This window comes from Schistocerca gregaria, chromosome 1 (genome assembly GCF_023897955.1).
Source record: "Schistocerca gregaria isolate iqSchGreg1 chromosome 1, iqSchGreg1.2, whole genome shotgun sequence".
In the NCBI taxonomy this organism is placed as follows: Eukaryota; Metazoa; Arthropoda; class Insecta; order Orthoptera; family Acrididae; genus Schistocerca; species Schistocerca gregaria.
Genome location: NC_064920.1, coordinates 987,569,697 through 987,595,304, shown reverse-complemented (window position 1 = coordinate 987,595,304; position 25,608 = coordinate 987,569,697). Strand labels below are relative to the sequence as shown.

Genomic DNA, 25,608 nt, shown 5'->3' with positions numbered 1-25,608 from the left:
CACAGACTGTGCAGTAGACAAGTGACTGACTAGATACCTAACATAGTACACGACACGAAGAAACAGACTGAAATTTTATGGGCTTTCAAGAGAATGCTGGACACTCGACAAACTAAATTGATCTTGGAGTACACAGAAAACACTGAGAACATGAAGAGAATCACTGAAATCAGAAAAGATCTCAATGATGCTGGCTTAACAGACTTTGATATACAAGACAGACAAACATTTAACAACAAAGTACTCAAGTGGAAAGTGAGCCAAGAGGTCAAAAAATTCAAGAAAGGAAGAACTTGGTCAGTAGAATGTACATAATATTAGGATACATTGTTGTAACGGCACGAACGTAACAAGACAGGCATGGGACGATGTGCAGTGGCAAGGAGCAGTGTTCCATTTGACACTCCAGCCAACAGTGTCATTCAGCAAAGCCTGCAAGTAGCATGCAATTCAGGGTGTGCATAAAAAACTAAGTGTTGATTTTCATGTTAGTTTAGGTACAGTGAGGTTACTTAATTACTATAAAGTTCATTATAGGAGGCATAAAGCAAACCCAAGTATTATGTTAAGAAATGACAGTGCTGTTTTGCTGAACATACAATTTCTACTAGGTACAGTCAGAAGCAGAAACAGTCATCTGGTGTAGTGCCTGCCCCATCATTACCAGTCACTAGGATAGGTGATGGCTGGAGTGTGGTGCGTGGGACAGAGAGCACTCTGGCCATGCCACAAAATACTCTCCATCTCTCTCTGCACAGAGCACATCATGCTGCAGCCTTCTTACATGCAAACCACTATACGAGCTCATTAACTATACAGTTCACAAGATACACAGATGAGTCAAAACATTATGACCACCTGCTTAACAGCGTGCTGGTCCAACTCGGGAATGCAGTACAACAGTGATTCTGCGTGGCACGGCTATTTCAGTCCTTGGTAGGTTCAGAAGACACATGGCACCAGATGTTTACACACAGGTCATGAAATTCCCATAAATTGTGAGCTGCAGGTTCGTGGGCACAGAGCTGACACCCTGTAGCACCCCAAATACATTCAGTGAGTTCAGATCATATGAATTTAGAGACCAATATATCAACATCAGTTCACAATGATGCTCCTCTAACCACTGTAGCATACACTGTTGGCCTACTGCAAAATGCCATTGCTGTCAGGAAAGACATCAATCATAAAGATATGCAATAATGTTCACGCAGTTCATAGCTGTCGTGGTGCCTTTGATCAGCACCACAGGTCCCACAAAAAGACAAGTGAATGCCCCCCAAAGTACAATGTGGCCCCACCAGCCTGCACCTGTGGTACAGATACAGAGAATGTTTCAAGCAGCAGCTCACCTGGTAATCACCATCAACCTAGTGTGACAAGAAACATGATTCATGAAACATTTTCACTGACCCACAGTCCAATCCAGTGAGCCCATGATCACTACAATCATAATCAATGATGTCACTGAGTAAAACTGGGAATGCACAGGGGTCGCCAGCTGCAGAGCCATATGTTCAACAATATGCAGTGAACAGTATGTTACAAAACACTTGTGCCTGCAACAGTGGTGCACTCAGTCAGCAGATCACTAGCTGTCCTCTTTTACTGAGTGTACATGCCTCCATCCTCAACGTTCTGTGACGTGCCGTGTATGTTGAAGATTGTATCACCTACTCATCATTTCACCATCCTTCAACCACTTTCCATAAATGCTCATGAAGCTAGAATGTGAACAGTTTCATTGCTTCTGAGATGCACTTTCCCAGATGCTGGTCCAAAAAATCTGCCTTTTTGGCAAGCCATTTATTTTACTGGATTTCCGCATTTGCAGCACTATCATTGCTAGAATGATTCTGCATTTACCTCGGCATCACTTATATACTTTCCTTACCATGTCACATGCCCACAATGCCACCAGGTGGTACGTCCACAACAGCAGGTGACATTTAACTCCTGGTAAGCAGTGGTCATAATGTTTTGCCTCACCAATAAATGTAATTAGAGAAGTATATAATATGGTGATCACCACAGAAGGGCATACAGAAGAAACTGATTACAAGCAGAACGATTGTATGTTTCTGTTAAGCGCAAAAAGAAAGGATTAATCTAACAGCCAAAATATGCTGAGTTCGTTTGTTGGATTCATAAAGCAGAGCGAAAGGATTCAGAAAAAGAAAAATGGGAGGCTTAAGGAATAAATGCATCAGAAGGTCAAGAACAGACCGAGTAAGGTAAACCAAACAGATTAATGTAATTCATGGAAGTGGTGGAAGCAAACAGCAAACAAGAATGTGCTTGTAAAGTTAGCAAAAAATAAGGAAGTGTGAGAAGAAAGTTGACACTAGAATGAATACACAGTAAGGAAGATGCTGCACAGAATAAATTAAATGATACGTGACATATAACAACGGGGGGAGGGGGGGGGCAGTTAATAGGCACATTAAAATAGGGCCAGGAAACAAAACAGAAGGAATAATTACAAAGGTGGGGAAATACAATGCAAAACTACAAGAATGTACCGTAAAATTAAAAACAAAATTAAGCTATGACTAAATGAAGGAGATAGCACAGCTAGAACAGTGAGTCAAGAAGTATCACAAACAGCAGTAGAAATCACAAACCAAGTGAAAATATGCTGACGAGGAGAAGCTACAGAATGAAAAATTTCCCAGATATAGCTAGATAGTGAAGACAGCATAAAAAAGGTAGAACCAAATCTTCATGTCAAAATTGATACTGTTGAGAACAAAATATAAATGAATCACAAAGACATTAAATATATCATATGAATACAAATGTTTCCAGGAAGTACCAAAGTCAACAAGGAAGTGACAAATGAAATACAGTGTGATTAGTTAAGTCAAATTTATTAATGGATGTCAATTCAAGAAGTACGCTCAGAAATGGCAACTAAGTTCAGGTGTATTACTGAGGAATTTTGAAGGTATCTAACAATACCTAAGTAGAAGTAGAAAAATATGATTTTGTAATGAATCTTTTTCAAGAGTCCAGCTAAAAATCTTGATTAGAATTGATAAAACTGAGCAACAGGCTGTGTTTTTGTGCAATTCTAGTTTAAAAACAAGTAAGATGCAAGTCTGAACTCAATGTGCTACTGGTACAGAAGAGAAAGTTAGAGATTTCTCATAGCTTTTATTGAAAACGTACTTGAGATGCATGCATGCCCCAGTGTTGTGTTGTTATGCTATGGCTTCTCATGCATCCTCACTGATGGCAAGTTTGCAGCAATTCAAGGATGATTTAAGAGTGTGCACAGCTTCCAGCTTGGCAATCGCTTCAGGAGGCTGTCGGCTGGAGGTTGGCAGGGAGTTGCCCTCTGGACAGAGCCATGCTTAGAATCATGCCTTGTACTGAGGTGTAGTCGTGGTTTGCTCCTTGTGTCTGAATTCCTGGTGTGTACATAGTGGTCCAAACCTTCCGCTACTGAAGAGTTAAGGTCTTACTCTGTGTGCAAAGAGACAAGGCCACATGCTGCAGTTCATTTTGGCGAGTTCCCTGCTGCTTTAGTTGATGGTCGTGGCAACCTACACTGTCCTTGAGAGACTTCGACCTATTGCTGGACAAACTTCCACTCTGTTGCCACTAGATGTCATTTATTGTTCTTGTCCAGTCATTCTACTGGTCGTAGTTTGGGTGATGAATTAAAGGTGGATCATTCTGAAATCATTAAGCCTAATGCTCATTTGATTGTAATTCTCACTTTGCACTGTTGGTGCTTTGTTTCCATGGTGTTTGGGGGATGCCTGTGCAGTCTTTCACTTGCTATCTGAGTGTTTATTTTAGAATACATACTGGTTGTGCACTGTGTTCAAGAAAGCTAACAATAATGCCTTTCTGTAGTTTGCAATTTTGTAGTATAGTGTAATGGTCTATTCTGTCTATTTATAGCAAGTCAAATGTTATTTGCACTATTGGTGTATGTATTTGCTAATCAACAAATCAGCTTCACTGAATTTAAATACTTCCTTTGGTTTATTATTTCTGATGCAAAAACAACTTCTGATACATTTTCACAATTCACCATTCTGTTTAAGTGGTCTTTGTACAGTTTGTCATTCACTTGCTATGTAATCTAATTTGTATTCTGTATGTCCTAGAAGCTGCATAAACAAGCAATCACCTGGGCTTCTAAAAGTAAAGCTCTTGATAATACCTGAAAAGTTAGTTTTATTACTGCATTCTACTCCATCTGATTGTGTAATTCATGTAAATTGAAATACTTTTATTAAAACTCTGTTTTTTCTACTTCTAAGACGAGTACAGTTTGTTTCTTTTTTAAACGCCTCATTTTTTACCGGCTTTAGTATAGATCGTAAAACATTCTACTTTGTCTGCTTCACAGATGTGTGTAATTTGCTGTTCTTTGCAAATTTTGGGTATTAAACTTTGATAAGTTCTGGATGTACTGTTGGGTGTGCTTCACAGACAGATGCAATTTGTTGCCCTTAAAATTATTTTGCATTTATGGTTGCCTCTGCTTCACAGATGTGTATAGCACTCAAGTGTCAGGTATCTGTTACTGTGGTGAATCAATTTTACTTGTTTTGATGCTTGTAAGATAGACCTTTGTGTTTTTTTTTTTTATGCTCTGTGCCATACTACACCCAGACCCTAGCTCCCTACCAGTTCAACGGTAGCAGAGTATGGTTTGACTGAGAGGCACAGTTCTGATCCTGTGTACTGGCAAGAGAAGAAATTTTGTCTTGGCAAAATGTACTGCATGAAATGTCCTGGCAGATTTGGAAATTTTGCCTTGGTAAAGAGTACTACTTGAAACTTCATGGCAGATTAAAACTATGTCAGACAAAGACTCAAATTTGGGATCTTTACCTTTCGTAGCAAGTACTCGACCGTCTGAGCTACCCAAGTACAGCTCATGCCCCATACTCACAGATTTACTTCTATCAGCACCTCATCTCCTACCTTCCAAACTTCACAGAATCTCCCCTGCAAAACTTGCAAGACTAGCACTCCTGGAGAGGAGGGAAGAGCCACATTGTGCAGATACAGTTTTGATTCCTTTGGGTGTGATAGACTAGAAACAATTAGTAATTTCCCCATAACTGTTTCCAGGAAACAGACGTGCATATTCCCAGGATTCTAGGATTCCCACAAACAATTCAATTCACAAATGAGCACAACAAGGCACTACATAATCTTCTGAATAGGAATATATGGAATAGAATGAAAGGATGCAAAAAGACATTCTAGTGAGTAGAAGATAAAATAAGCTATATAAATAAAAACTCTCACACACTGATTGGTCAACAGTATTCTGTAAGGACTCTGAAAGTTTGAAATTTGTAATAATAGTTCATCTGCATTAATGGAATGAGGACCCCACAAAAAGTTTTTCAGGGTCAAACCAAGGTCAAGTTCATTTTTGCAAGTGATAACCCCTATTTTTATATTCATATTCTACGGGGAAAAATACGCATTGTTTGAAGGGAACATTTTTTACAAAAAACCAATGGTTTGTTGCCAGGCAGCACATCATTGTAACTTTCTCAGGTTACCAGTCTCTCAAGAATGAAGCGAGACTGGGAAAAATTTTCAATGGAAATCTTGTATGGTTTCTGAACTCTGTCCACTGGTGAAATTTTTGTGAACTTGAAACGGCCTTGAAATTCTACAGTGGGGATTAACCTGAAATCAAATACCATTGGCATTAGTGGAACCCAATGTGCACCACGTGGAGGTTGCCAGCGCACTTCGCACATCGTTAACCCTGAAAGGGGGTGATTAACATGGTTCTCATTGGAAATGTAGGATCTCAGATGCTCAATCAACTGTCTGCTATGCCTAATGCACATTTGTGCGCTGTCAGAAAATAGTCTCTACATCATTCACTGTCTGATGGGCGATTGACTGGAAAGCCGCCACAATCCTTTCTCTCATATCTTCTGGCATTGTCGGGTGAGCTCCCCTTAAGAAGAAGAAAAATTGCATTAAGTCTGGTGATCTTGGCGGGAACTCATGAACTGCACTGCCGATACCAATCCATCGATTTGGGTAAGACCTGATGCGCAGGGGCGTTGTCATGTTGAAATCACATATGTGCTCGTACGTCTAGGGGGATATTTTCTAATAAAGGAAGCACCAGATTCTGGAGAATATGAAGATAGCACAAGCCGTTCAACATTTTGTGTTTGGAGTTTGCTGTCTACTGTGAAGGAATCAGCTTTCCTGTGCAATGTCAACGCGAACGCTGTTGATCTGTATTAAGCACTAATGGAAAAGAAAATTACCAGGATAAATTAGCTGCAATGGAAGTAGGGCCTCCCAGACCAGATCTAGTTGTGAGAAAGTGACGAAATCGAATAAGTGTGACTACAAGCAAAAATTTAACAAAGACACATATAATAAGTGTAAGTTGTTACATGGATGTAACAGAAGAATGCCTGGTTTTCAGCCCAAAAGTTAATTCATTAACTAACACATCAATCAGGGATCTTGTACATTTGCCCGAAAAAACAAAACAGCACAAAAATTCCCACTTACACAAAAATGCGTAATGTAGAGCAGCAAAAGCTTAAACATTATTTCATTCTTCCTGTAAACTGTTCTTAATTATGTACAAAACAACAAAATTCCAGAAAAAAATTTTCCTTTTTGCAGGCAAATTATGCATATTATTTATCATTATTACTGTTGACAACAGCTGAAGTTGTATAAATACGTTATTACGCATAATTGTTATACAGCAGACGCTATTAATTTTGCACTCTCATATTTACCTGAATTTAAAAATTTGTCAACTCCCGGGATGTATACCTACGAGTAGCAACTGCTCAGAGACAAGCTCACATTCACTTTTATTAGTGAGCAGCAAGTTTCACAATGGCAAGCTAACGAAGTAGAATTTGGTTTTGAAGAGGAATACGTGACCAGCAATCAGAGTATCACTGTAAATGCGCTATTACAGCAGCCCATGGGATTAAAGTACAACAGAACTCAAGGTTACAGAATTAAACGTACAGGTGATAGATGGAGCAGCACACAAAGAATATTTAAAAATAAATGCTATGAAATACTCAGAGATCAGAAGAGTCATAAATTTCTACATTTGGTTAATTGAGTGTGTGAGTGTGCTGCAGAAAAGTGGTTAGGGAAGTATTATTTTTTGTACAACAGATTTCCATAAAGAACAACTAACATACAAGTAGCAGAATGGAAGTTACGTATTCGAGAACAACAATTTGTCCCAATATTTACACATTCCATGAGGCAAATGGTCAGATTACACCCTACAGAATGCAGATGGATTACTTAAAAACAAAGAGTATCCCAACTAAAATTCTCATCAAGAATGATGGGCTATTTACCAAAAATGCATGAATAGAAATTCTAATCTGAAGTGATACAGAGCTACTATTATTCTCATTACAATGACCTAGCTCTTATCCCACAGAATGCTCCATGATGGTGATTAACAGACAGTAATAGACTGTATCACAACTACAGTAAAATAATTTTTATGTGGGGACATTTCCCTTGAAACATCAAATCAAATACACACAGGAATGAGCGCATTATACCTACAAAGTGTTAATATCATGCTGTAGCTTAAATAAAACAAAATGTGCACTTGCAGTAATATGCTTCAATATAGTACCCAACAGCATCATCTTGTCAGCATGTGACAACACGGGAGTGGTGACCCAATAAAGACAATCCAACTTAGCACAAAGAGCTTAGCCATGCTAGGCATCATACAACAGAATGGTGCACTCTACTGTTTGTAATGTAGGGGACATGGTGTGGATAAACAGTCATGTGAAACTGCAAAGGATAATATATATTAAATTTCAGAAGGTAGGTGCCGAGATTAAGACAATATAAAATTATCAACAAGAAGCATCACATGGCAAGGGACATGTTGACAAGCTGAAGAAATCCACCTTGGAAGAAATGCCAGGAGGTCATCAAAAGAAGACGGTGATAACTGACCGTGTATGCACCAATATAAGGCTGCTGTGATCGAACACTGAACAATAATGGGTGTTCTTGCACATAGCACTCAGCAGATACTGTGGCTGAAATAAAGAACTGCTTTTATTTATGCACGACATACAAAAAGTAAACATACACAATACACAGCAGCATTCTGTTGCACAACGCAATGCGAGGTGACGAGACACCAGCTGCCACCATATCTTCAGAGATGTCTTCAAATACTGCCCAAGAATTTCATGGCCACACAGCATGGTCTGTCTGCAGACTGCCCACTAGCATCACAACATTGCCACAAAAGAGTGGGAAATAAGATGTTAAGCCAACATAAACTAGCAGCTGTGTAAAAGCAAATGCCACAGTACTGAGAATCACTGAATGTGGTGCCAGGTGCAAAAACAGGCAGGAATGGGGGGAGAGAGACTGGGCGGGGCCGAGAGGGAGACGGGGGGGGCCGAGAGGGAGACGGGGGGGGCCGAGAGGGAGACGGGGGGGGGCCGAGAGGGAGACGGGGGGGGGCCGAGAGGGAGACGGGGGGGGGGCCGAGAGGGAGACGGGGGGGCCGAGAGGGAGACGGGGGGGGCCGAGAGGGAGACGGGGGGGGCCGAGAGGGAGACGGGGGGGGCCGAGAGGGAGACGGGCGGGGGCCGAGAGGGAGACGGGCGGGGGCCGAGAGGGAGACGGGCGGGGGCCGAGAGGGAGACGGGCGGGGGCCGAGAGGGAGACGGGCGGGGGCCGAGAGGGAGACGGGCGGGGGCCGAGAGGGAGACGGGCGGGGGCCGAGAGGGAGACGGGCGGGGGCCGAGAGGGAGACGGGCGGGGGCCGAGAGGGAGACGGGGGGGGCCGAGAGGGAGACGGGGGGGGCCGAGAGGGAGACGGGGGGGCCGAGAGGGAGACGGGGGGGGCCGAGAGGGAGACGGGGGGGGCCGAGAGGGAGACGGGGGGGGCCGAGAGGGAGACGGGGGGGGCCGAGAGGGAGACGGGGGGGGCCGAGAGGGAGACGGGTGGGGCCGAGAGGGAGACGGGTGGGGCCGAGAGGGAGACGGGTGGGGGCCGAGAGGGAGACGGGTGGGGCCGAGAGGGAGACGGGTGGGGCCGAGAGGGAGACGGGGGGGGCCGAGAGGGAGACGGGGGGGGCCGAGAGGGAGACGGGTGGGGGCCGAGAGGGAGACGGGTGGGGCCGAGAGGGAGACGGGTGGGGCCGAGAGGGAGACGGGGGGGGGGCGAGAGGGAGACGGGGGGGGGCGAGAGGGAGACGGGGGGGGGGGCGAGAGGGAGACGGGGGGGGCGAGAGGGAGACGGGGGGGGCGAGAGGGAGACGGGGGGGGCGAGAGGGAGACGGGGGGGGCGAGAGGGAGACGGGGGGGGCGAGAGGGAGACGGGGGGGGCGAGAGGGAGACGGGGGGGGCGAGAGGGAGACGGGGGGGGGCGAGAGGGAGACGGGGAGTGGGGGGGAGACGGGGGGGGGGGCGAGAGGGAGACGGGGAGTGGGGGGGGAGACGGGGGAGTGAGAGGGAGACACAGAGAGTCTGGCTAGCTGCTTGGAGAGAGGGAGCTGGTCAGTAGGCCTGAAATGTGGGAGGGAAGAAGCTAGTTTGTAGGCTTGGAATGTGAGAGGGAGGAAGCCTGTTTGTAGGCCTGGAATGCATGAGGGAGAAAGCTGGTTTGTAGGCCTGGAGTGTGGGAGCAAGTGGTGGCAGGTATAAGGTCTGGCACGACTGTAGGGGACAGTGGGTAGCAGCAAATATGACTTGGTACGCAAATTGGGAGGGTGTGACAGGATGAAGGAAGGGGAAACTGTTGGGTGGCAGATGTTGGCACAGTGTTTTACCAGAGACTGTTTACACTCTTGTCTGCCCTCTTCTGGAGTACTGCAGTCCAGTGTGGGATCTGCATCAGATAGAACTGATAGAGGACAGTAGAAAAGTTCAAAGAATGGCAGCTTAACATGAAATAAGGGAGAGAGTACTACAGATATGATACACGAACTGGGGTGGCAGTCATTGAAACAAAGGCATTTTTCACTGCAGCAGGGCCTTCTTATGAAATTTCGATCAATAACTTAGAGCAATCAATAATTTAGAGCACGAAAATATTCTGTTGGCACCCACCTACATAGGGAGATATTATCATCATAATAAAATAAGACAAATCAGAGCTTGCACATAAATATTAAACTGTTCATTTTTCCTGCACACTGAAGTGGAATGGTAGAGAAATAGCTTCAAGGTGGTTTGGTGAACTGCTGAGTAATCATGCACATGTAGACAAGGCCAGAATTTTTAAGAAAGCGGAGGTGGCGTTGCAAGGATAACTCCCATCTGCATAGTTTAGAGACACTGGTGGTGGATGGAAGGCTTGGGTTGTGAAGCAGCTATTAAAATTGAGCATATTGTGCTCAGTTGCATGTTGTTCCACCAGGTTGTCAACTTCGTTTATCACATTTTGGCAGTGGCCATTCATTCTGGTGGACAGCTGGGTTGGTAATCATACCAACACAAAAGCCTGTGCAGTATCTGCAGCAGAGTTTCACAGGTGGTCTGGCTGGTGATGGTGTAGGATAAGCCTGTGAGGGGATTGGAGTAGGTGGTGTTGGGTGAATGGATTGTGTAAAGTGGAGTTCCATTGTCCACCAAACCTACACATCATCATAGTCCATCCCTATGCTGCTCCCACCTCTAACCCCTTGCCACAGGGATCGTGTCCCTGTGGCAGACCAAGGTGCAAGATCTGCCCAACCCATCCACCCAGCAACTCCTATATTCTAGTCCTGCCGTAGGCTTATCCTACCCAATCAGAGGCTAGGCCACCTGTGAAAGCAGCCATGTCATGTACAAACTCTGCTGCAAACACTGCACAGTGTTTTATACTGGTATGACTAGCAACGAACTGTTCACCAGGGTGAATGACCAAACTGCTGTGAAGAACAAAGTTCACGATCCGGTGGCAAAACAAACAGATGGGCACAATATGCTCTATTTCAATGGCTGCTTCATGACCTGAGACATATGGATACTTCCCTCCACCAAACTTCTCTGAACTTCATGCATAGGAGTTACCCTTACAACACCTCTTCTATTCCCATAATCCTCCTCTTCTCAATTCAGGTGACCCATTGTCCCTGCACCTCCACACAACAATTTCTCCTTCCTCTGTCCTGTCACTCCCTCCAAATTCATGCCCCCACGTGTGCCACTTCCCAGCATCTGCTACAACTGTACCACTCCTTATACCTGCAACCTCTCCTTCCTGCATTCCTGGCCAACAAACAAGCTGTTCCCCTCTGAGCCACCAGCCATTGCACCCCCCCCCCCCCCTCCAAACCCTCATCCCACATCCCTCTCCCTCTAAGCACTGCACCTGACATCATCTACATCATAACGGTCCACCAGATGAAAAATAGCTTTGCCACTGTCACTGTGTGTATAGTTTACCTGACGTCATCAAAGGATAACACTGAACACCAACAATTCATTTTTCTTTTGTGTATGCCTATCAACAACTCAACACTTCTGCTTTCCTGTGAGTGGTCTCCTTTAATTCTAAAGTATCTACATGGATCATTACATTTGCCTTTTTGAGGACACACTTCAATCTAGTACAGTAAAACACAGTTGACCAAGTGTGAAGACATGGCATTAAACTCATAACGCAAGGAAATGTGAAATTTCATATTTGCCCTGAAATAGATAATAAAATGAAGACATGAAAAACTTTAAATAAAATTATGTATTTAATATTGATATAACACAGGGCTACAAGCATAAACTTTGGCCATGTTTCATATCAACAATGGTACAAAATTATCAATGATATAAACTTTTTGTGTAAGTAGGATTATGGCATATAAACGAGGTTGTAAAAAATATAGACGGTATATGAACTTTATCTGCATACCTTTTTCATGTCGATTTACAAATTGTTGAAAATGAGTTACACTAGATCGCGTGTTGCATCTTTCTGTCCACCTGGACCCCTCTGGATTAAATCAATAAACCGGAGGCGATGTAACTTGAATTCCAATGATGAATTCTGAAATCACAAGAAAATATGAAGAGAGTTTGATTTATGTAAAATAAACAAAACTTTCTTTCTTCTTTTGCATATCTCTCTCCATTGCAGTCATCCCACAATTTCCATACCAGTTGATGTATAAGACTCATAGTGAAAATACTGGGGGGGGGGGGGGGAGGGGGGGGGAAGAGTGTGGAAAGGAGGGCAAAGAGGGGCAATGACAGAACAGATGTAGATGTAGAATTATAGGATATAATGAGTACTATCACAAAACATAAGCTTATGGACGAAGAATCTGTAGGAACTGAAATAGAAGATGACAGTCTTAAAACGACCCTTTAAATAAAAATAATAAAAACAATAATAACAATAATAATAATAATAATAATAATAGAGTAACCTTATTCTGATAAATCATTCTGTTTTAACTATGTAAATCAGAGAAAGAGCAATGGCTAAAATCTGAGAGAGATGGAAACAGGTATTTATCGTGGCCTTCTTATAAGACCAACTGCACGTCATACTCTGGAAAGAGAAAAGATAGCCAGTCACCAGCATTGAGCAGTAGACAAACACGTAAGAAAGATCTGCAAAATCTGAAGCAGCCAATGTGCTCCTTCAGAGCAAACAAAGAAACATGCACAGATATCATTGTCTGAGTGTAGCAGTCCCAATAGGGTGAGAGGCTAAATAAGATGGAGAAAAACAAAAGGAGGACTGGGGGGGGGGGGGGGGGGAGGGGGAAGAGTGTGGAAAGGAGGGCAAAGAGGGGCAATGAAGAAAAAGGTTACACATTTAGCACCAATAGTTGATTATACTGACAGATGGAATACAGAGGAGAATTAAGTAGGGGACATAACAGAAGTAGATCGAGAATGTGGAACGACAGTCTGGGTTTAGATTAAGAGATGGATGAACCTAACAAAAGTTATGTGGGGAAGATGTTGAGCTGAGGGATGGGGGGTTGGGGGGGAGGGGGGCACAGATTTAAAATACACACAATTAAGTGCACTGGTGCGTGTGAGGTAGGACCTAATGGAGTTTGAGGCTGATGTGGCTGAGGGATAAATAAGGACAATTCCGATGTATGCAATTCAGAGAAGGTTGCATTGGTAATGATAAAATCCAAATGGCGCAGATTGTGAAGCCAGTGAAAGAAATTTAGCATGTTGCACTCAGTGGTGTGCTCTACTACTGGGTCATAATATTGGTCATACTTCAGCAGAGGCTACTCATTTGGGTGGACAGGTAGCACGTGAAAGGCTGCAGATGATACGGATAATTTGATACATGACACAGCTAGTTTCTAAGGTATGGGGTATACTTGTTATGGAACAGAAATAGAATGCTGGCCATTAAAACTGCAACACCATACCATAACATGATTAATATGTAGGCAACTTTGGGAAATACAGGGTGCAAAATTTTGCGCCTACCTGTGGAGCAATAATGGTTCTAATTTGACTGAGCACTGAATCAAAGTGAGCTTGGATGACAGATACAGGTACATCATTCCACACTGCTTTAACTCTATGCCAGAGTTCATCAACCATACTGGCTGGCGAGTGGTGACATGCCATTCTTTCGGCAACCTATGACAAGACGAATTCAGTAGTTGAGATATCTGGAGAATATGAACCAGAAGTGATTGTGTTGTGTATCCAATGGCACGCCATACCATCATGCAAGGTGCTAGGCCCATATGACGATGAGAAATACAATCTGGCAACATTCATTCATATAGGACATGGTAAGTCTCTTGTGATAATGTATGCAGAACTGAGATTCATCTGAAAAGATAGTGTGAGTCCGCTTCTGTGTCCAGTGTTTGTCATCGGCTGTGTCACTGTCAGTGTGCCTCCCTTGCTGCCACATCAACACTGGTAACCAGGCTGACAGTCTGTGGTGCTCTAGATACCATCATACTGTTCAAGGGGATTCTTCTATTACTGCAAAAAGGCCCATTTCCTGATTCAAGATAGAATCCATCAAAGCTGAGCAAATGATCTATTTGACTTCTCAGTCACTCATCACACGGTACCACAGACACACTGCAAGGAATTGAGTACGACCCTCCCGAACGCAGAGATTTCATTCTGTATGATATTTATGAGGTCCAAACCAATACAAACAGAAATATCAGAGAAAGATAAATCTGGGTATTGATAGGCCACAATCATGTTCCAGTAATTCAACAAGTGTTGCTAGGTGCTTCTCCGTATTACCTGAGACATAACAAAGTTGTATCCCAATGTGGCAGTTTCTGAGAAAGAATGGAAAGAACCATCTTGAGACAAAAGTTGGGGAGAAGTTGAGCAGGTGCAGAGGTTGATGAAAGACAAACAAGTGTCCTTGGCAAGATGTTCACAGTGGCAACATGAAGTGGACATGTAAACAACAAGCAAACAAATCATAAAAAGTGACCAAGTGAAAAACCAATATGCTGGAATAACATAGTAAAGACAATTCATAGTTAGGCATGATGGTGACTATACACAACAGATGTGAATACAACATGATGTCACTGATCATGCGGCCATATTTATACTGGCCATGACAAGAGCTATTTGCTGGAGTACGCACGTGGCATTAATGGGTGGCACTATCTTGGTGATTGCAGTGCTTCACAGGTAGTCATCATGTATCTTTCCTCCACGTCTATTTACCAATGTGCATTCAAATTCCTCGAGCTGGAATACCAGAAAAGTGGCCTTCTCATAAATAATACTCAAATGCAATCTCTGAATTAGAAACCTTATGGATAATCTCTCTTCATATACAAAATGTTGTTACCCCTATACCTCTTCTGTGCTGAGATGCGAATCATTTGTGTGGCCACGTATGTAGTACAATTCAGGGCAATTTACTTTTGTTGCATGGTGTCTTCACAGTTTCCAGTTTTTAATAGCCAACAGTGTCATATACATTGTTTGTCTCCATGATAATATTTCACCTGCATTTTTCACATCCTGAAAATATCCATACGGCCACAGGTTGGAATTAGGCACAGCATAAAGATGAAGCATATTTTGAGGATTGGGCAGGCAGCTGTATTCAGCTTTGGAGGAGGTGGGACAGATGCTCAATATTTCAGAATACGTTTAAAAGCTCTGGAAGACATGGTAGAAGATGAGGTCAAACTGATTCAGACTGGGTAGTAAGGGGACGTTTCTTTACAGCTAGTTAGTGAGTGTGGCTGGGAGTATTAGGAACATCTATCCCACAACATCTCCAGCAAATCTGTCACTTCTTCAGTACATCTACCTTTGTGATTCTTAAAATCTACAAATCTAACCACCATTGATGCCACAATGTAGCTGGTTAATGTGTTTCCATTGTGAGATGACCTACCTGCAAACCCTTATTCTATCATAGGTATATCACCAAAGAAAATTCATTGACATGTTGTAAATCTGCTGATATGGAAAATATTCCAACTATATACACCATAAAATTTTTAATTAATGTGACTATTCCTATATTTATCATCACTACACTGATGTGACAAAATTTAGGGTGATAGCAACAATATCATGTACACATGATATAAAAGGGAGCACACTGGTGGAACTACTATTTGCACTCAGATAATAATAATAATAATAATAATAATAATAATAATAATAGAAAACTAGATTTACAAGATATTAAGAAAATAGAGAGAAAAATTATTAGGAAAATTCTGGGACCACGATACACATAAGATGGATACAGACTGCAGACCATCGAAACAACTGAAAAACTATCAAATATCGAAAGTGACATCAGAAAGAGACGAATGAAATTTTATGGACACCTACACAGATTACCTGGAAACAGGTTAACTAAACGTCTATTGGACTATGTGACATCACTTAAAGCAACAATACCCTGGGTAACTGAAGTTAAGAAGGATTTGACAAAAGCAAAAATTGACATAACAGACGCATCAGACAGGGATACATTCAGAAGAAAAATTGACAAGTGGAAGTTTACTTCAGAGATGGCACCAAAACCATACCGACCAAAGTGGACTGAAGAAAGAAAGAAGGCCTTTGGGGAGAAAATGAAGAAATATTGGCAAAACAAGAAGAACCTAAAGAAATATTGATAAATCACCTGCTTATTGTTCTCCTATGGGGACATTCGCTAATATTATTATTATTATTATTATTATTATTATTATTATTATTATTATTATTATTATGGCGTTTGACGAGGGCCTCCCATCGGGTAGACCACTCGCCTAGTGCAAGTCTTTCGATCTGATGCCACTTCGGCAACTTGCGCGTCGATGGGGATGAAATGATGATAACAGCCTATGCACTCCAAGTCAAGTGGGATGTTCAGAGGACAAGAAGGAAAAATTTTGGAGAGATTTGTATGGAGTAATGGTCGGAATACCAGAGAATGAAAGAGTGATAGTCGGAGGGGATCTAAATGGTCATGTTGGCGGAAGTAAAGGTGGGGAAGAGACGTGGCATGGAGGATGGGGGTATGCGAGAGAAATGAGGAAGGAAAAAAGATAGTGGAGTTTGGAGTGGCTTTTGATCTAGTGATTAATAATACCTACTTCCAAAGAAAAGGAGAAAAACTAATAACATACAGGAGTGGTGAAAATAAAAGCCAAATTGATTACAAATTATGGAAGACCGGGGAGGAAGTGTTTGGGTTAACGTCTGGGAAAGGGGATGCCAAAAGATAAGGAAGCATGTGGTGGAATGAAGAGGTGCAGAAGGTTGTGAAGGGAAAGAAAGACGCTAAGAGGAAGTGGGATATGTCCGGAAGTGCTGAGGATGAGCAAGCATACAAAAGTGCAAAGAAGGAGGCAATATGAGCTGCGGCTAAAGCTAGAGCTGAATCAGTAAGGGAGGCATACAAACAACTACAGAAAAATCAGGATACAAGACAACTGATACGGATAGGCAAATCAAGAGATAAAGCTTCTAAGGATCTAACAGCAATAAAACAGGAATAATTCTGCATGACCATGGAAAAATAATCCAAAGGTGATTGAATTATTTTGAGAAATTGCTGAATGAAGAAAATGTAAGAGTGAAAACTGAGGAAGGAGGAGTACACAAAGAATTAACGATGGATATAAGTAGAGATGAAGTCGAACGGGCAGTTGAAAAGACGAAAAATGGGAAGGCAGTTGGCAGAGACCAGATCCCCGTTGAGGTATGGAAGTGTCTCTGTAAAACGGGAATTGAGCTCATTTGGGATTTAATGAAGATGAAGAAGATTTGGCGACAGGAGGAGATGCCAGACAAGTGGAGAACTAGTGTACTGATCCCAATATTTAAGGGGACAGGTGCTGTGCAGGACTGCAGTAACTATAGAGGTTTAAACTGATGGCACACACAATGAAAATTTGGGAAAGAGTTATAGAAGCAAGATTACACAAGGAGACTGTTGTGTGTGAAGAACAGTTTGGGTTCATGCCTGGAAGAGGAACGACTGATGCAGTACATGCTTTAAGACGGATAGTGGAGAGACACGGGGAGCTACAAGTCGATCTACATATGGCTTTCATTGATTTGGAGAAAACATATGACAGAGTCCCAAGGGACGAAATATGGAAAAGCATGAGAAAGCAGTGCGTTCCAGAGAAGCATGTGAGGTTAGTGAAGCAAATGTACAGAGGAGCAATGACACAGGTAAGAAGTAGTGTGGGCATGACAAATGAGTTTCCAGTAAAAGTAAGGTTACATCATGGGTCTGCGATTAGTCCCTACCTCTTTGACCTGATTATGGACGTGCTGGTGAAAGATGTGATGAAGGAAGCGCCATGGAATATGATGTTTGCGGATGATGTGAATTAGCAGGACAAAGTCAAAATATTTAGCACTGAAGGATGTGCAGATGAGATCTTGCAAGGTCCAGGATGATGAGCTGAAATCGGTCTGCAAATTTAAATACCTGGGGTCGTACATACAGAGGGATGGAGGACTGGAAAGTAAGATACAACACCGAATAAATTGCGGTTGGAACAACTGGAGGAAAATGAGTGGAGTGTTGTGTGACAAGAAGGTGAGCATTGGGTTGAAAGGGAAAGTGTACAAGTCAGTGGTAAGGCCTGCTATGATATATGGGTCAGAGACATGGCTAATCACAGAAGCCCAGGAAAGGAAGATGGAAGTGGTGGAAATGAGGATGCTGAGGTGGATGTGTGGGGGTAACAAGGAAGGGCAGAATTAGAAATGTATTTGTTAGAGGAGCTGTGAAAGTGGGACTCATGGGGAAAAAGCTACAAGAGAGCACACTAAGGTGGTACGGACACTTACAGAGAAAAGGGGAAGAGTATATCGGAAACAGAGTTGAGGATATAAAGACCGAAGATGAGGTGGAAGGATAAGATACCGGGGGACCTAAGGGAGAAAGGATGGAAGAAGGAAGAGGCAATGGATAGAGAACTATGGAGTAGAAGGTTCCAGAAGAGCAACGCCGACCCTATGTGACATGGGACAAGGCGACGATAAAGAAGAAGAAGGTCCATAAGTAAGGGTATAGGACTGTGCCATGTGAGTACCCATGGCAATATCATGGATTTGTTTGTAGATTTGGTCTTCGAAATTGAAATAATTGTGAGTCAGGTTGTGGTTGGCTAGGAAGATTAGAAAAGAGGTGGTGGGTTTGGTAAGGAGGGCATTGGAAAGGCAGTGCTCCATGGCCACTAGGTCGTTGGCATAATATTATACTAACTAATTCGCTAGTGTGGTGTCAAGCGATTAGTATGTCCTGGGACATCAGCACAACATGATGTACGAGGGCTGTTCAATAAAGAATGATCATAATTTTTTTGACAACATACCTTTGCTCTTCCTCATAATTTTGATGGTCCTTCTCAAAAAGTAGTCTCCTATGAATGCAATGCACTTGTCCCAGTGTTTCTGCCAGTCTTTAAATACATGCTGGGAACCATTTTTTGAGAGGTCCTTCAAAATCATCTCTGCAGCCTTCACCACTGCTTCTGATGATTGATAATGCCTCCCACAAAGGTGTTTCTCCATGTTAAGAAATAGAAAAAGTCACATGGTTCTAAATCCGGACTATAGGGAGTATGAGGGATGCACTTCAAACTGATTTTTACAAGATGTTCAGCAACAGCATTTGCAATATGCGGCTGTGATATTATCTTGGTGCAGCATCCAGCCTGCTTCACAGAAATGTGGCCTTTTGCGCCTGATATGGACTTGCAATGTTTTCAGGACATCGCTGTAGTATTGTCCAGTTACTGATGTGTGTGCAGGTACAGCACACCGATAAACCATTCCATGAATATCAAAGAATGAGATGTCCATAACTTTGCCAGCAGAGCAACCACTTTTGCTTTTCTGGGGGTGAAGGAGATTTCCACACTGAGCTTTGCTGTTTGCTCTCAGGTTCAAAATGATGTAGCCAAGTTTCATCAGCAGTGGTTACATTTGAGAGACACTCAAAATCTCATTCTAACATCAACTTCAACTGCATCCAGACCTGCACGCGAATGTCCTTTTGTTCAGGAATCAACAGTCTTAGGACCTATCATGCACAAACACGTGTCGTGTAATTTTTCTGTATCCTATGTGTGGGTAGCACCCAATGAAATGTTCAATATTTCAGAAAGTGATCTTAAGGTAATTCGTCGATCCTCTCTCATAATGGAAGCAGCAGTGTTGATGTTTTCTTCCATAAGAGCAGTAACTGGAACACCAAGTCCACCTTCCTTTAAAATTGATTGTTTCCCCTCTTTAAACGTTTTAAACCACCTTCAAGCTGGGCTGTAGGGAAGAACAGACTCTCCGTAGACGTCCTGTAACACTGTATAGGCCCCAGCTGAAGGTTTGTTGAGATGTAAGCAGAATTTCAAAGCCACATATTGTTCCTCGCATGTGACCTCCATTGCAGCAGTAGGCAATACTGAACATGCCTGACCAGAAGTCCCAACAACGAAACTACTACAGTGTGTTTGTTGAACATTAAGAATATCATAAGATTAAATTTTAGCATGAGAAATTATGACCATAAAAAAAATTATGATCATTCTTTATTGAACTGCCCTCGTATGTTATTTTATTTGTGGCATGATGCTGTTCCCTACCACATTTTATTGGGCGCAACATCACTATGTGAATTTCATTATTGTGATAAGCTTGTACAATTAACAGAGTTACAAGATCTGATGATCACACCATGTACATGTCAAAACCAGTCATAGTAATAAAAAAAATGCTAGCGATCTTTGCAAACTTGATTCTTCAAGAACAATAAAAAAATAACTGTGGCCAACATCTTTACATTGTTTAACACAGGGAATACGCAAAATAATGTGAACATCTGTACTCACATGGGGATGGTTTATTAATAAGGGGTTGGATCCCCAATTGCCTGTAATACAGCTGTGATTCTTCCTGGAATACTGGCATATAATGATTCTATAGTCTCCACTGGAATGTTATGCCACTCTTCGATCAGAACCTCTCCTAATTGCTGTAATGATGAGGGAGGCGAAAATCTGCTCCGGAGTATGTGCTCCAATACCACCCGCAAGGGTTTAATAATGTTCAAGTCCGGGGACTGTGCTGGCCTGGGAAGACGTTTTAGTTCAGTTGCATGTTCCGCATCCCACGATTGTACTGTGCTGGCTGCGTGAATGAGTGCATTATCATCCTGAAATAAGGCATCACAGTTGGGGAACAACATTCAGGATGGGGTGCACCTAGGTCACCTAAAATGTTCACATAATCGTTGACTGTAACATGGCCTTTCACAGTAATTATAGGACCAGCAGAATACCACGATATGACTGCCCACACTGTCATACTTCCACCTCCATGCTTAACCATTGGAATCAAGCAATGAGGATTGTAGGCTTCTTTTGGCATTCTTCAGATGTAAACCCAGCCCGATGTTGGAAATAACGAAAATGTTGACTCGTCAGACCATGTGACATGTTTCCTTGAACAGCCATCCAGGATTTATGCCCTTGACATCATGTTTTACGCTTCTTTGCATTGGTTGTCGTCACTAATGGTTTCAATATAGCAGCTCATCCATGAATATTCACTTTATGGAGTTCTCGGCGGACAGTGTCGATAGATACAGGGTCTCGAAGATGGCTACTGAGCTCAGCAGTCACTTTAGCTGCCATAGTTTTTTGTTGTTTTTAAACAATTCATGTTAGTGTATTACGATCTCTGTCATGTAGTTTTGATTTGTGCCAACTGTTATGTTTACACGATGATGTCTTTCCATGTTTTTATATGCTGTAATGACTATTGACAGAGTTGCTCTTGAAACATTCAATCAGCTGGCTCTCTTGGTTACTGATGCTTCAGCTAGTCAGCCCCCCCCCCACCCCCCCTCCACAATCTACCCTCTTTGGAACCCTGTTGGGTCTTTCATTGCACATCGACCTCAGCCTTTGAATGCAAATACGAAGTGTGTACTACTCATAAACAACCTGCACTGATGCCTAGTCCATACTGAACAGGCACAGTCCAGTGTGACACGTGCCTTACCTGTGTTGTTGACTGTCAAACACAACCATCCTATTACTAACACTGTTCATATTATTTTACTTATCCCCTGTAGATTAATTTGGGCATTGTCTTACATTTACAGATGAAGCTTTGACAACTGAGGTCACATGCAACTTATTTTGAAGAATTTGGAAGGGTTGGCTGGGGGAACAGTGATATAGTTGGCTGGTAACTATAATGCACCTACGGAGGAGAATAGTGAGTGGATGGCAAATTTTGTCATGCTGGCAACATGGGAATGTATACAGTGTACTATAGTTTTTTATTACTATCCACCATGTTTACATTGCAGTTTTCCTGTATCCATTTATAGTCAGATTTGAACTGACTTTAAAATAGGACACATACTCAAGAATAGTATGCATTTCTGAACAAGATGATGTCAATTTTCACAATGAGGCATCATGGAAACTAAAGGGGTCATGTCAGCTATTGGTTCTATGCACCCCTTGACAGAGTAATGGGCAGACAATGTGTTTGGAAGCAAATGATAAATGAATACTGTCACATTTCCATGTCAATATAAATGCAAAATCCACAACATATTTGGAAAAAAAAAAAAAAAAAAAAAAAAAAAAAAAAAAAAAAAAAAAAAAAAGGCTGTATTTTCAGATTCCGCTGTAACCACAACCTCAGAAATCATGAAATATTCAGAAGAAACAGCCAAATATTTGTGACAACCAAGATTATAAGTTTCATTGCTGCTTATATATTGAAATGCATTGCCTCTTTTCTCACCTTTTGTTAGTTAGGTGAAACTATCGTCCCAGATGATGATTCCAGTGATGATAACAATAAATAATTATACAACAGATGACTGGCTTAGCAGGTAAACAAAAAAAGGCAGTGAAGATAGAAATCAATGTAAACTGTTTCTTTTTGTGTGTCTTATTTCTCTTTGTATTACTGGAATGTAGACAATCCAAAAACAGCATTACTTTTAGATGAGGTATAATGTTACATTTTTACACATGCACATCATATCAATGTAGTTTGTAATTTTGATTAGTCAGAATATGTTAAAAACAAAATCTTCTCAAGGAGACACTTAGGAGAAAAAAAGGAGAGAGTTGTGCTATATTCAGGGTCACCTTGTACTCAGGTAAATATGGTAAGATCAAAATTGTTTCCAATATTCCATTTTTGCTGTTATTTAAGAAATTACCTGTGCATCTAAACTTTCTCTATGCGCTTGGGCCCATTCTAAAGCAGGTTGAAGATCCTGACCTTTTAAAGAATCTAATATTCTGTTCAATTCTGAAAATGGTTCTTTGCCTCCATCTTCAGCTTTCAAGCCAGCTTCCTACAAAATGAAAACATAGGAGTTAAAAATACTGTCATGTTAGCCTTTTTGCTCATGAATAATAAATATTTTAAAATAACTGATAATTTAAGAAAGCATTTGGCTGCACTGGAATACACGAAATAAAGTAAATACCTAATTGCAATGTACATGTTTTACATATTACCCCATCAAACTATTACTGAATCATGAACAAATCCCCCCCCCCCCTCTCTCTCTCTCTCTCTCTCTCTCTCTCTCTCTCTCTCTCTCCCCCCCTCCCTCCCTCCCTCCCTCCCTCCACCCCTCCAGCATAATATGCTACACCCTTATCGAAAGTCATATGAAGAAGTGAAAAATGTATACACATATTTTGTGTACACTCTTTTCCTATCATAATGTCTAAGGATGAAAGGAATTTTACACTTAAATTCTGTTGTTTTGTCACATTATCTGTTGAACAAGCATCAATATTGCGCATAGTAAAAAAAGGCATTGCTTATGCTTTTGTCAATGTAACCATCTGAAGAAGTACATACAGTTCTCATGCTCTACAGGCACAACTTTAAAGACTGGACAAAAGTGGGAGAGCACAACAGTCTCTCATATAAAGTATCTATGGATGAAATTCAATAATTCCTTGTGCGAGTCTGTTCAAAGAACTGCTTATCACTGTGTTCATTCCCCAATTAAAGGTGTAACCCTCTTTCAAACCAACAGTGAAGTCCACAGAATTAATGAATGAATATATTGTTACATCTGGATTAGAATAACTTGTTTAGAGGGCAACTACTGTAACAACAACCAATCGGAGCACGAGTTTCATCACACAACCTGTGCCATGCACAGTTGTCCTATCACTCTTCTACCTCAGTGTGGGTTACCAAAACCCAGTCAGCTACTGAGAACAATTGTGTATCTGTGACATTATTGCTGATTTGCTCTTATACACTTTGTTTCTGTTTGCAGTATGTTTCTTTTACAGAATTGTGAAGCTAACTGTGAAATAGCTACAGAAAGTGATAAAGACTATTAACATCCTGCAAACAAACTAAATACCACACGTTAACAGGGAAAGTATAAATGTACTCAGTACAAAACTGTACAGCTGCTGTCATCGGAGCCATATTGCGCTTGAGCAAACTGTCAACATCCATTCTTTCCATGTTCAGTTGTCAATAACTTTACTATTCTGACTGAAGTATAGCTATATCACTTACCATGAATGCTATATAATACCAGACATTGGCACAGCTTCAGAGCAGTACTGAGATCTGTGTATGTAACCAAGACAAAACGTACTTATTTTGATTACACTTTGTTACAACAGCATAGGAATATTTAATAAATTTTAATTCAACATGTATACATTTAAATGCTTGTAGTAATATTTTTCATCAATGGGTAAAAAGAAAAATTATTTATTTTTTATATTTTTTCACAGCCTTGAGAACAATCCCACTTATGATCTGCTGGAAGAACTTTTAACATATCATTTCTTCTGAAAAAAAAAGAAACATGTATCTAACCTAACCTCCTTTCTCTATTTTTCTGGAATGACAACACTATAATGAATCGCCATTCCACAATCACTCAATGTAACAAAATTCTAATCATTTCTCTTTCTAGACTGCTCGTTGTATCAAATGTTTTGAATATCTCTCTCTAATGGCTGAACTGACTTTCCAAATGTATGATACTGATTATTTCAGAATTTTTGAGGTATTTATAAGTTGGTACACACATGAACACCATTCTCACAACATACTCAAAATATCACATCAGAGATTGCGTCATTAGTCATGTCTACCAGAGAAAAAACTTATAAAGACACTGTCAATCAGATTTAGGCTACCATAGTTATGCAGCTATTGCCAAAATCCTACACACGTAAATGTAACATTCATAACTACTGCTATTTTTGTCCTATTAATTTAGTTAATACCTTAAACATACATCACAAGCAGATTAATTATTACTCACTGCATACTGACCTTAGCCAGCTCTTCAGCAATGTCTAGCATTCCTTGTCGATAAAAATGCTGACAAATTACTTGATTTAATAATTGCACTTTATCCGATCCGCTAAACACATCATCTCTGCTTGTTGAAGCAAAATCAGAAACAAAGTTCTGAAACAAGGAGATAACTTATTAGATGACACTCAATAGCCTACTGACTAAAAACTTACTATCATTCAGTGCAATAACATACCAGAATGACCACATTACTTTGGAGGTTCAGGATGTAGATGTACATCTACATATATGCTCTACAAATCTCCATACAACACATAAAATGATAGAAAAATGATAATATGTAATATGCGAGACAGCCTTTATCATGTTTAACTTATGCTCATAGTCCTTTACATAAAACACATGAGGGAATCAAGAGCATTTCTGGACAGCCTCCTAGCAATAAATTATGAAACAGAATTACTGGGTAACATTTACCTTCAGGAGGGACACATGTAGGGCTACTGATAGACATGCATAAAAGTGAAAGTTACACGCCTTTCTAGCTTTTGGAATTAACAGTTCCTTCCTGGGAGAGGATACAGGGATAGGTTGGAGAAGCTTACAAAGGAATAGGGGGAGGGGTTACCCAGGCCCTAAGATGAGAAGGACCTAAGGACCTACATGTAGTGAGGACATCAGTAGACAATGATCTTAACATGTTCCAATAAAGATTGCAGTATTTTCAAGCTCACCGTAACTTGCTTTACAATCCTTCTGACATCTATTACCGTTTCATCACATCATTCCATCTGCAACCCCTTCACATCAATAATAGGATGGCAATAGACCATCCCTTTCCTGAGGGTCAGG

The 25,608-nt window shown here is 41.4% G+C and overlaps 1 protein-coding gene across 1 annotated transcript in view; it reads right to left on the bottom strand.

Moving 5' to 3' along the window:
• The window catches only part of LOC126277928 (E3 ubiquitin-protein ligase RMND5A-like), a 69,573-nt gene that overhangs the window by 30,684 nt on the left and 13,281 nt on the right, over window positions 1–25,608 (bottom strand). The window contains 4 exon segments of the mRNA XM_049977508.1: window positions 11,876–11,929; window positions 11,932–12,010; window positions 22,661–22,798; window positions 24,772–24,909. Of these exon segments, the coding sequence (XP_049833465.1) occupies window positions 11,876–11,929; window positions 11,932–12,010; window positions 22,661–22,798; window positions 24,772–24,909 (409 nt within the window).